This window comes from Dermacentor andersoni, chromosome 7, assembly GCF_023375885.2.
Source record: "Dermacentor andersoni chromosome 7, qqDerAnde1_hic_scaffold, whole genome shotgun sequence".
Taxonomy (NCBI): Eukaryota; Metazoa; Arthropoda; class Arachnida; order Ixodida; family Ixodidae; genus Dermacentor; species Dermacentor andersoni.
The window spans coordinates 41,429,505-41,442,349 of NC_092820.1; the positions used below are offsets into that span (position 1 = coordinate 41,429,505).

The 12,845-nt window shown below is 43.7% G+C and overlaps 1 protein-coding gene across 1 annotated transcript in view; it reads left to right on the top strand.

The window, feature by feature from the left end:
* Window positions 1-12,845, top strand: part of PolQ (DNA polymerase theta) — a 292,782-nt gene that overhangs the window by 68,996 nt on the left and 210,941 nt on the right. Inside the window, exons 8-10 of the mRNA XM_050182268.3 lie at window positions 2,160-2,379; window positions 4,362-4,514; window positions 12,090-12,302. Of these exons, the coding sequence (XP_050038225.1) occupies window positions 2,160-2,379; window positions 4,362-4,514; window positions 12,090-12,302 (586 nt within the window). The remainder of the gene's footprint in view (window positions 1-2,159; window positions 2,380-4,361; window positions 4,515-12,089; window positions 12,303-12,845) is intronic.

The following is a 12,845-nucleotide window of genomic DNA, read 5'->3' on the forward strand; positions in this document are numbered from 1 at the left end:
TAAGAGGAAGCTTTAGCTCGGGCCCAACTCCGACGCGGCCTATTCAAATACATGTAAAAACGCAAAAACGTTTTTCTGAGATAACCCCTGGACCGATTTTAATGAAATTTGTTGCATTTGAGAGAGAAAGTTAAATTCTAGTGACTGTTGGAAGCGGAATTTTGATTTAGGGCTTTAATTTTGTTAAAAGGATTTTCAAAAATTCAGACGTTTGAAAAAAATAGAAGCACGAAGTTTACAAGCTAATAGCTCTGCATCAAGAACAGATATCGCGATTCTGTAAACGGCATCCACTAGACCATTCAAAGCGGACAAATTTGATGTGTCAGTTTGCATCTTACATGAATTTGTTACGTTGTTTACGAAGGTACTGCAAAAGTTGTAATTACACATTACTCCATTTTTTGATGTTCATGTGTAACATATCAGTTTTGTCCGCTTTAGATGTGCTATCAGGTACAATTCACAGAATTGCGATATCATTTTTTCTTGCTGAGTTACGGAGTTGTAAACTTGATAGTTTCGTTTTCTGAAAATTTGCGATTTTCGCCAAATTTTTATAAAAATTTGACGACCTAAATCGAAAATTCGAGACCAACAGTCACTAGATTTTAAGCTTTTCTTTTAAATGCAGCAAACCCCGTCAAATTTGGTGCACTGGTTGCCGAGAAAAACGAATTCTCCTTTTACATGTATTTAGATAGGAGCACCCGAGCTAAAGCTTCCTCTTAAGGGTGGCACCTGATGACATCATCATGCACAGAAAGTAGAGCTGCTTGCTTTACTACTTGGAGCTGCTCGGCAGGGGCCATAATTGCTTTTTCAAGGTTCTCACTCATAGTGGCCTGAACCTTGCTGGAAAAACACTGGCAGCACTTTCTTGCTTGTTCCTCTTTGTCTTTAAAAGGCAACTCCGGTATTTTTGTTAGCCATATTAAGATATTGTCATTTTCAAATGGCATTGACAGTCCTGTCACTGATAGGGTGGTACAATTTGCTTAGAAATTGATCAAAAATTTTAAATAACCAATAAACTAGATACTGAAACCGAAACGGGTGGCTGCTTCATGTGATGTCATGATGAGTCAATGACATCGGATCCTACACTACCATAATGTAAACACACAGTACACGTGGCGCTAACGCCAAAGAAGCTAAGCTGATGGTGTCTCCTAATGACACAGGAAGCTTAGTTTCCGAACTATACAGTGGCGATTTAGGTGACGATTTCAGTGGCAGTGGGGTGTAGTCTCTGACGTCTCAAACGCAGTGTGGCCAGCAGAAGGTCGTGTCGGGAACGCAGCCAATTTTTAAAATTCATTTTCAGGAAAACTAAATGACTTGCGGCCATACAGTTTGGCACAGATAATCACAGTGCAAAAGAGAACATATATCCAAAATATTGTTAAGCTGAGTGGACATCGAAAAATCACTGGAGTTGCCCTTTAATGACAATTGGCCGTAAACTGCTGTCTTACCCCCCCCCCAAGAAAAAAAAAGAAGGCTATGGAGGTGTTCACAAAGGTCTTGAAGTTGACACATAAGGCAACTCGGACAGCGTACGGATTCACTTTGTGTGTCCAACTGGAAGCATATTCTGGAATAAATGTGCTTGACAGGTGATAGAGGGGTTGCGAAAGATAAAGTGCCTAGGCAGATCGAATGAGAATGTCTATGGGGATTTGAAGCCATTCCTTCAGATATCTTTTGCACCTGGTAATTGGTAGCTGTAGGTAAGCTAACAAGATGCCTAACCTTACCAAAATCATAAATGCAAACACCTTTCATGAAAACCTGTCTTTGGTATATATTCATTGAACAAAGGAAAATGGGCTTCGGCCTTGCCTGTGTCTTTATTCTAGTGTAAGAAAGTTTGCTCAAAGGAGTTTCCATTGATCATTCTGGTGACTCAAAGAAAGGCCAAAGAAGTAACGGAATACAGTGGGAAAGTGAGTAAATGATTGGTGCAGACGCAGAAACATAGCCACACAGAAAAGTTTAAACGAAGGCGTTATATTTCACTGCCACATCACAGCGAAGTTGCCATGAAAAGTAGCACCGATAAGCTTCACTGTTCGTCAGAGGGTTCGGAAGAAGGAAACTCGGATGGCTACTGAAGCAGAACAGCAGTGCCACCGTGAACTATGAAATGTTTGCAGCTGGGCCAGCATTTGTGCGAAGGTCCTGACCTGCGACCTGTCCGGCGTCTGCCAGCCAGTTCATCAGATGACCCAGAGGGCCTCCTCGCATTGTGCCTGGAGACTTGGGCCGAAGGGCACGCACTGCTGGTCTTCTGCCCGACACGGCGCTGGTGCGAAGCATTGGCAGCCTCGCTGGCACGCACCGTGCAGCAGCTCGTCGCCGGCACTCGCAACCCAGGCAAGTCAGCGTCTCCTGCCCATTTTGAAGAGGCACTTGAAGCAAACAAGCAAGGAGTTGGTAAAAAAATATTGTTCAATTTGAAAGGCTACAAACTAATGCAGTTTAAGTTAAATTTTATTATAATTTTGGCAGATACAAGAGACCAGCATGTATGTTCTCAGCTGGGCTAATTGGTTTATGTTCAACTTGGCAAACAGTGCAGATGACGTGACGAGAGATAAAAACAGAATGATACGAACAAGCAATACAAAGACCATGCGTCTGTCTTGTTCGCATCTCTTGCACCGTTGTCTGTGCTGTCTTCCATGTTGAACTAGAGAAATGTTTCATCATCTGTACTGATGAGACAAATATCAGTTTTACATTAGGAAAATTCAGGAAGATTGCTCACCTAATGCAATTAGGTTGAAAAAAATAAAGAAATGAAATGCTGGTGTACCACAATTCTGTCGTGTTGCTACACTGAGTCTAGAAAGCTTTTGAGTAATTTTTGAGGTCGATCAGCTATGAGAGTGTAGCTTATGGATGCCTTGCCTACCTTGTGGACAACTCCATCTGATTGTGGAGATAGCTTCTGCTCATGTATAACTGCAAGAGTAGTTTGGCGAAGTTTGGTGCTGCTTTCTGTTCCTCTGAGCTTGTGTTGCTTGCTTACTCTTATAAAGGCAGTCACAGTGAAATTGTTAAAAGTGTTGAGCATTATTTGCTTTGTCAGTTTCAACAATCTTTCAGTTATGAAGTTTCTCATGAGCTTCTGATGGGATCTGAGCAGATCGGCCAAGCCGTGACAGATGGTCATCGTCCAGCTTTCGAAAAATGTAAAATGTGGCATTGCGTTTGTGTCGAAACCCAGATGAGTTACTTAAACAGTGCAATAAAATATTGATACTGCATGTGTCATAAACTACCGTGTCTCTAAGATTACATGCTATAGACAAGCTGTTCAGCATGACATCCCGAGCATGTGGCAGTGCTGCCGTCACATTCACTTCAGGCAAAAAAAATAAGTTTAGACAAGTTTTGATGATGGAAATTTTCTCTGAAGGGAATATTAATGTGTGTGGCTTAGCTTTCACAACTTCCTTGGCAAAGGTTATTGTTCAAACTGGTGAGCAGCATAGTAGAATGGCAGTGTCACTGCACTCGTATACCCTTATTGCTCATACAGTGCCCCTTTGTTTGCAAACGTGCATGCTGTCTATCATAAATAAAATGTATTCTAGAACTGGTACAGCGCAACATACAAAGGAAGAAACAAGCCGAGCTGGCTTGTTTCTTTTCAGGATCTTTTTCGTCGTTGCAGATCGGCACATTCAAAGTGGTACTTACCTAGTTACCCAAGTTGGTGTCAAAGATATTGAGTGAAGAGCGGCACACACCTACTGGCACCTACCCAGTGATCTAAGTTGGCATCAAAGAGGTTCAGTAAAGATGAGCACAGGTTGAGTGCCCCATACCCAATGCTCCGATTAGGCTTCAAAGAGTTTCTTCGAAGAGCTATTCCTACTCAGTCCTGCGTCTACAGTGACCCATGTCGGCATGAAAGAACTTTGTTGAAGAGGCATGCATGTACACATTGGCACATACTCCGTGACCCAAGTTGATCCTGTGGTTGGTTTCGAACACCGTTACTTCAGCATGGCAGCCCAATGTGCTAAACATTTGACCTTACATACAACATGCATACATACAAACATACAAAGCTACATACACAGACATGCACACACGCATGCACACGTGTGCACACACGTACACACACACAATGTATGTGTGTTTGTATGTGTGTGTGTGCAATGCTGCGACACGTGATTTGATAGTTAAAAATTCCCCTCCACACACACACATACACAAACAGACACACAGCCCCAGGAAAGTGTGTGAAGTACCTGGAGAATGCTAATGTATTAAAAGTAATGTCTGCCACCATAGCGTGGAGTGTGGTGGGGATGTAGAGTGGTGATTTGTTGTTTGCATTGAAGGTGACCCACGGCAGGAACTGACCGAAAAGCTGCAATCTCAAACATGCGCGGCAACGGGTCAGCGTCTGCTAGAGCAGCTGCGGTCCACACCAGGAGCGATGGATCCCGCTCTGGCCTCGTGCCTCTCTGTGCAAGTGGCATTCCACCATGCGGGTGAGTTCCCATCTCTGCACTTAAGGGGAAGGTATCACTGTTGCCATCTTGCGTGTAGTTCAGTTTCTCCCACCAGGCGATGCCACTCAGTCATGGGAAGGAAAAGGGGAAAGAAATCTGCTCCGTCGCAGCATGCTCGGATCTGTCCCTGTTGCGATGCTGCGACACGTGATCTGTTGTAGTTGAAAATTCCCTCTCTCCCCTTTTCAGGAAGAGTTGTGCCTGGCACCATTGTTGTTTTGTTGCAGCTGATCGTGGCCATAGGCATGGTAGCGGTTCGTCATTGTCACTTTTGACGCGGCGGTCATGTGAGTGCGGGCCGCTGCTTCGAAAACAGTCTTGATAGATGGCCTGCAGACTGCAATGCTCACTACCTCGACAGAACACAGCACTTGTAATAATAAAGACAAAGACTGAAATGGACGAAACCTTGAGTGATGTTGATCGTCAACTAGTCTGCCTTTTTTTTCTTTTTTTAGCATTCTGCAAAGTACGGGCCCACTAAAGGAAGGTTCTAGGCTCGAAATGGTAAATGTAGCTTTATGCGTATAAACACATAAAAGAAAGGGAAGGAAATTGGTATTGAGCGCAGTAACTGTCAAGCGGAGGAGGGGTGATGATAAAAGAGAATGCGTAAGGTTAGTTGAGAGTATAGAGTAAAAACAAAATATTTACGACAGAGCGCCTAAGCAAAAAGAAAAAAGACTGTTTGTGGAGTGACTTCCTCGAGAAAAATTGTCATCAGCACTGTCAGGTCACGTGGAACACAAAGGTGGCGAGGCCTGACTGCCTAAAGAAGTCGCAGTGCTATTGTAAGCTACCCTGGACCACGTGCATGTGCACAGAAATTACAGTTGTGTGCACCATTGAAACCAGTTTTGTTTCGACTGCATGTGCCACGTGACCTCATGCCTTATTCTCTGCGTTTAGAAGTCCCTCAGCAAGCTCCTTTCCATTACTTTGGCCCTTTTGGGTGCCTTGCAGTGCATCAAAAAGGGTGCTCTTTATATACATGCGTGTCAGAAAAGCTTTGCGTATAGCCAACTAAAGCACCACTTGCCTCATGCATCCCAAAACGGATGTCGTTTATGTAAGAGGTGCCGCATTTTTTTTTTTTAGTGCTGTTTGTAAATTGCATGAACATGAATGTGGATTTGGGTGGTGAACAAATTTTCCTAGGCCACTGGCTATGTCCTGGTGCATGGTGCCGGCTCCTATCGGCGAAGCTAAGCATCGTTGAGCTGAGCTAGTGCATGAGAGGGTGACCACTTGCTGGAACGCCGACTGATATTAGCTCCGCCTGCCATGGATTAGTTCAAATGTTCACCTTGTGCGACGCAGTTAAGGTAATGGTGGTGAAGGATGTCTCCTTCCCTCACATTATAACAATTCCTCATCACTAAAAGTGCATCAAAAGCTGAAGGAAGGTGAGCAGATGCTATCCACACAAAGGTTGTGGTAAGCGTCACAGCCGGACTCTATGCCTATGGCCTGCTTCCCTTCTTGTGTGCGCGGGACATTGCCTTCTCTCCCTTTCAAAAGACGCCGTGTTTCCTATTGTCTCACAAGCCGGCTGAATTGTTTTTTTGGCACTCGTCGCCATGTCGAAGCATGCGGACAAAGCCCTTGGAATGCTTGTCATCAGTATTTGCAGTGCTCGGGGGCCAGAATACAGATGTAATAAATAGCTGAGATTTTTGGTCTGTATGACCCATGGATGAAGCGCAGATGGCAGCACTCCCGGATATGAAGTTTTGTGAGACAAGGATTGTCTCATGCCTGTTTACCTCATGCAACAATCGTGCAGAATTATTTCCAGTTCCTTCGTCCATGTGTGTGTGTGCTTTTAGCTCACTACTGGTGTGGGATGGGTGGTGAGAGAAACCAAAGGATAGTATTTATATAGTCTAGTATAAACATGCAACAATTGCATTTGCATTCTTTCACACAGTCTCCATATTGATGCCCTGTGATGCACCTGCTTGATGCACTTAGCACAAATATGCGTCCTGCAGTTATGATATTACACAAAAATCATCTGCGTTTCATGTGCACCCACCGTCTAAGAAACTTACTTGTCAGGTTCACGAAGAATTCGACAAGCGAACACGTGAAGGAAGGAATGCAGGCCAAAGAATATTGCTTGCGTGTCACTGTATTCTCTGCAACTAAAAACAGGAATAAAAGAAAGCATTATGACTGAACTGACAAATGTCACTCAGTGGCATAATGAATGTGCATATGTGCGCACAAAAAAATGTTTATTATATGGGTTTGTTTCAACATTTGCCATTTGTCAATTGCTGATGTCCACTTGTTTACCCAAATATATTGCAGTAGTAGAACTCTATAGCGGGACAGTAGCTCTAAATTTGAAGATTGCAGGTGTACTGTGGAGATGTTTTCCAGAAATGATATTCTAGTAGAGGTGTGCGAAATCTGAATAGCATATATAATAATGGCCTCGAATCGAATAATCATTATTCAATTCGATTCATCGTTGGCAGTTTTCGATAGGTGCCAAAAGTTACTACAGTATTCGCACACCCCTACAAAATATATAGCATAGTACACGTGGTTAGGCTGTTTTATAGTGATAAAAATAACTCGCATGGCGCATGTGCCAGGCTGTCACGGGTGCACCCGCTAGAGAGCCCACGCACATGGCATTGGAGGTCGTGTCATTCGAGTTTCAGAACGGCGGTACAGCGAAATGGTAAAACAAGCGGTAGCACAGAACATTCACTTTAGGAAATGTACACACGCTCACCACTGCTAGCACTCACTGTGCAAGCATTACGATCACAATGACCATCGCAATCACTCGCACGTAGCTAATGAACCAAGTTTTCTTAGATTTGTTAACATCTGGCTCTCGTTTCAAGGTTTTATGCAAATCCCACAACCAATTTAACTATTCGCTTCGAAATTTTTCAATGCTTATTAGCATTCACTTCAGCTTTCCTTTGAACCAAAAAAAAATTATGTTTGCATGAGCCTAGTTTTTTCGCATTTTGGCTCCACCAGTGGCTTCTGCGGGGGGAACTAAAACATAAAAACCCTTTTAAACTATTTTTCGTTGGTGTCCTGGCACCTTCTATTTTGCTAGGTGTAGTGGTGAAGACAGCCAGCTCCACGTGAGGACATTGTGGCAGATGGAGTATACATCCTTTTGAGACCATTTGGAACATAAAACTGAAGTACAGTTAAACATTCATATAATAAAGTTCAATACTATAACGAAATTATAGATATAATAATGCATTTAACTTTCTTATAACCTTTTTTCCGTAGAACACTATGTATTTTCAACCTCAATACAGTAGACTTCCACTAATTCGACCCTGATGGGACCGACGAAATTGATCGATTTACGTTGTGGGTTGAATTAAACAAGGTGCAGAAAAAACGCGAAAACACACCTCTGCTTCATTTGGCAGCATTTTCCCGATTCTAATTTGCCCCAAATAAAATGTGCATCCACTCTTGTCCTGTCAAAAGCAGAAAAGTAACATACAAAGGACATGAAAGCTCCTATAAAAAAGTGGAAACCTAATGCGCACCCGATATTGAGCAAGAAAAATGGGCAAGGGTCTAATACGTATTGTACAAAGGGTGGTCGATTTCTTTGTAGTCTGCTTTGTTGCATAGGCTTTAAGGTCATCTTAGCCCCAAGACATCCATGTTTTGCGGTAAAGCATACCGTAATGAAGGCAGTTTTTGGTATTATGTCCTATTGCACTGCGCAGGCAATCTTCGGTGCAATTTTCCTAGAAGCATCAAATGAACGAAAAAAATCCGCCTCCATTGCTGCTTGTGAAAGTGGATGTACAGCGAAGCTGTTGCTGGCATTACGCACCACTACCACATGTGACGTACGTCACGCCCGCACGCACATGTCCAGAAGTGCAGCATGCGTCCTCATTCTTCTAGGCCCTCCGCCAAGCACAACTGCATTATTGAACTAAATGAATGTTTAAAAGCAAAATGCGCTGGAAAAATGCGTAAAGTACGACTTACGCACAAGCTGCAGACATGATTACTTTAGATTGTTATTTGAATAGGGGCGAAGCCGTTAGCACTGCATACCTCCTCAATCTTCTAGGCCCTCTGCCTAGCACAAATACGTTATTGAACTAGTTGAATTTGTTAAAGTAAAATACAACACGCTCAACCTGCAGACATGAGAGAATTGCATTTTCATACGAATAGGTGGTCAAACTGTTAGCACAGCATACATCCTCATCCTTGTAGGCCCTCCGCCTAATGCAAATACATTACTGAGCTGTTTGAATTTCTCAAAATTAAGTACGACTTGAACACAACCTGCAGACATGATAGCAGCAGATTGTAATATGAATATACGATTGTTACGCAGAAACTCAAACGCAAAGCCTTCCAGCTGCCCTTTGTTTTTGTGTGAGCAAAACCCTGCACGCAAGCATGAAAAAATTTGTCGGGCTGCAACATTTATATAGGGGTCGATTACCAGCAAAGCTGTTTAGGCTGCCTACATGGGCTGCATACATTATGAAATCATACATTTTTTTTCAGACGGTACCACACTGCACCGACACAAGCGCCGCCGCAGTCACTGCACCTCCCACACACATGCCGCAATCGCTGCTGCAGCCGCACCGGCATCTGAGACGTGCATGACGTTATAACCACAGAACCACAGGCCACATACACAGGCGCCGTCACCACACTCTTTCCCCTTTCCCTTACCCGACTACATTCCGATACAAGTGGAAGCAGCCCAGGGTGCCCCCCCCCCCCCCACGAGAACACATGCGGGGGTGTCATACGGGGGCTAGAGGTAAACAGCTTCGCTGTAAAACCCTGACCATCTAGAGACCTACAGCATCACTGTAAAAAGGCACATGTTAGAATTTGGTAACTACCGTGATCAGGCATTGCGATCTACGATTATTGCTTGAAAATATTCCTAGGCAGGAGCTGAAAATAGGCATTTTCGACAGATGACATGCCAAGGCAGACTCTACTACTAAAGAGGTTGCTATTGGGGTCACGCTATTGGTCAGATGCGTCTGTGCTGGCTGATCAAGTTCGCATTATCCTTAGAAGACCACTTTTAGGAAGCAAATAATGAGTTTGGGTTTGTAGAAATGCATGGACGCTGGCCGGGACCTTCGACCAGAATTGAATTAACTACAGTCGAATTAATGGAATTCTACTGTATAATAAAGTGTGTTTATGCACAATTTAAATATAATAAAATTTCACTACCACCGTGAAAGATTGTTGAGGCAATAACTTGGAACTGCCGCGGACGCAGATGGTAAAGCAGTTGAGTTATTGAGACTGCTTGCAACTGCATTTCTGAAGATAGCCCGCACTGCAACAGAGAGCAGCCACCGAAGCGTAGCAGCAAGACTCGCCATCACGTTCTTTATAAAGTCCAAATGCATTAAAGGGCAACTCTGGCAATTTTGTGACCATGTCAAGGTAACTTAAATTATAGGTTCGTGACACCCCACTGTCATGCGTCTGGTAGCAGAATAGTTCCACAAATTCGAAAATAATTTTAAATCAGCACAAAAAGCACAAAAACAAAACTGAAACCTAATGAGCAATCTCGCAAAACCTCTACGTGTGGCGTGAGAGGTAGCCCGGCACGGAATGCGTGCAAGTCATGCTGATCTTGCCTGCGGGGCGAACGAAACCACTGAATAGCAGACGCTCAGCTGATTTGTGACCGTACCAGACGTTTGAGTGACAATGTCAGCTGTATCAGCTCTTCGGATTTGTCATACAATGGCAGCTACAATTTTGATGAATTCAGTAGCCATGAATTGCCGTTCGCATACGACCCACCACCACGAGTCAATGCCCGCGTGCAACATGTCGCGCTGCTTGCTATTTTAGATGCTTTACCCCTTCGTACACTCACTCTAAGATGTAGAGCACGACTTTCCACATTTGTACGTCACAAGGACGCCGCTGAGTGTCCAAGGCACCAACCGGTGGATTTGTATTGGCAGGTACAGCAACCGCTCTTCGTTCGCTTGAGATATAATGCTAGCCGCTCATTGGTGACATCAGTTAATGTCAGAACATATTAAAACACACAGATTTTGTGCATGTCAGCACCATTACATCACTCTGAGTTCAGCTGATATGAGCAACCACAAACCTTCGAAAACAGCGAGTGGGAGACTGTAGTACGAGAGCATTGTTATGCTGTCTACTTATCATTCCTTGTATTCTTTTCATGCACGCACTTAATGTGTTCTGTAAAGCAGACATAGATTAGGACTTTGCCTGTATGACCGTTCATTTAGAGAATGCATAGTTTTCGTGTGGAAACGCTGATGCCAGTATTGACACCGTTGGCACCTGAACGAGGCAGTTGTTTACGATGCCGTATCAAAGGGGCCTCCACTTGCAACAGTACACCTTGGAAGCTAAATAATGAGGCCGTACAACAAAAATTTGGAGGACACTTATGCTTCACCTTTAAGTGTGGAACGTGATAGCATTCAAAGAATCCCTGACTGCTTCTCACGCTTCCTGGCAACTGCAGCTTATGTGGCCGTAATGTTTACCAGGAAACGCTGGCCGTGAACGCTACGCACGAAGGCCGGCTTTGTGGTAGAAACACGGCCTCTTGCGTGGGCTGATCTTCTGTTATTGTTTCGTACTTCTAATATTTCAGTCTGAGAAGATTTGAGAGATGAATATTTCAGTCTAAGAGATGAAATTTTGAATATATGTTCTCTTTTGCACTCTGATTATCTGTCCAAACAATATGACTGCAAGTCGTTTAGTTTTCCTGCAAATGAATTTTAAAGATTGGTCGCGTGTTCTCGACTCGTGACTTTTTAATGGCCACCCTCTGTTTTTGACGTCAGAAAATACACAGCCACTGTCACTGAAATCTTCGCTCAAATTTCCGCTGTCTAGTTCGAAGATCTGTAAAAGCTCCTTGTGTCTTCGGGAGACATCATCAGCTTCGCTTCTTTGATGTTAGCGCCTTGTGTACAGCATGTTTACATTATGGTCGTGTGGGATCCGACATCATGGACTCATTGTTACGTCACATGAAGCAGCTACCCGTTTCGGTTTGGGTATCCCGTTTATTGGTTATTTAAAACATTGATGTATTTCTAAGCAAATTGAGCCATCCTACCGGTGACAGGACTGTCAATGCCAGTTGAAAATGACAATATCCTAATATGTTTAAAAAAGAAATATTGCTAATAGGGTTAAAAATTCCGTCTTCTGGTTCGAGCGAAGGGAAATGGAGAGGATATGCGCAATCTTCTCAGCACAGCTGACATCGAACTACGGTCACCGACGCCAAAATGATTGTAGGAGTTTGTGTTGCGCATATCCGTAATAATATTGCCTCTGTCAGTGACTGTAATTTTTCACCTATTGAAAGCTCTACTGAACTTGACAAGAGCTTAAATCTATGTGTCGCTGTTCATTGCTTTGTATTTAAAAGCTATGCTGGCTGCAGTACTCATTGTGGCGATGTTGGATCACTAGAGCACGGTTGCTGACCTTTGCTCTCTCACACTTCGTCCCCTTCCTTTTGGCTCACCAAAGGTCTGACAATGGAGGAGCGTGACCTGCTGGAGTCAGCATTTCGGGAAGGCGCCATTCGCGCTCTAATAGCCACTACAACTCTTTCGTCTGGGGTGAATCTTCCAGCACGGCGGGTCATCATCCGGTCGGCCAACTTCCAGGGGCGCCCCATCGACTCCCTCTCCTACCACCAAATGGTGGGGCGCGCGGGACGTATGGGCCTCGACACACAGGGTGCGTTCATTAAAGGCTCATGAGTCTGTGCCTGTGCGGGCAGTAGGCATTCTTGAACATATGTTTACATTTGTTGGTCCTTGCCATGCTAGCAGAGGGGATATAGTGTTTTACTGTGCATGATGGGGTGGATTCGATTTCTGCCATGCTCCGATCAGAGTTGCCATACAAAGGCAATTGTGTATGAAGCTTTAGGTGCTCACAGAAAAACCACAGGTGGGTGTAATCAATCGGAAGACCTCCTGTGCAGCTCCTATCATGGCTGCTGTATTACTTTGTGTTGTTAAACACCATTAAGGGGGGACACTGCTATGCAAATAATGTTCATGATGTTTTCTATCAATATTCGTGACTTTCCATACTTGTTATGATTTTTGTGCTGATTTCAAATATGTAATTATTTTTCCAATAGACCATTTAGTTCTGAAGATAAATGAAATTCATTGTTCATCATTTGCAGAAACAATATAAAAAAGAAACAGCGCTACAAAAATTCATATTGATGCATGCATAGGTACTAGAAAACATAAGGCACACAATGGT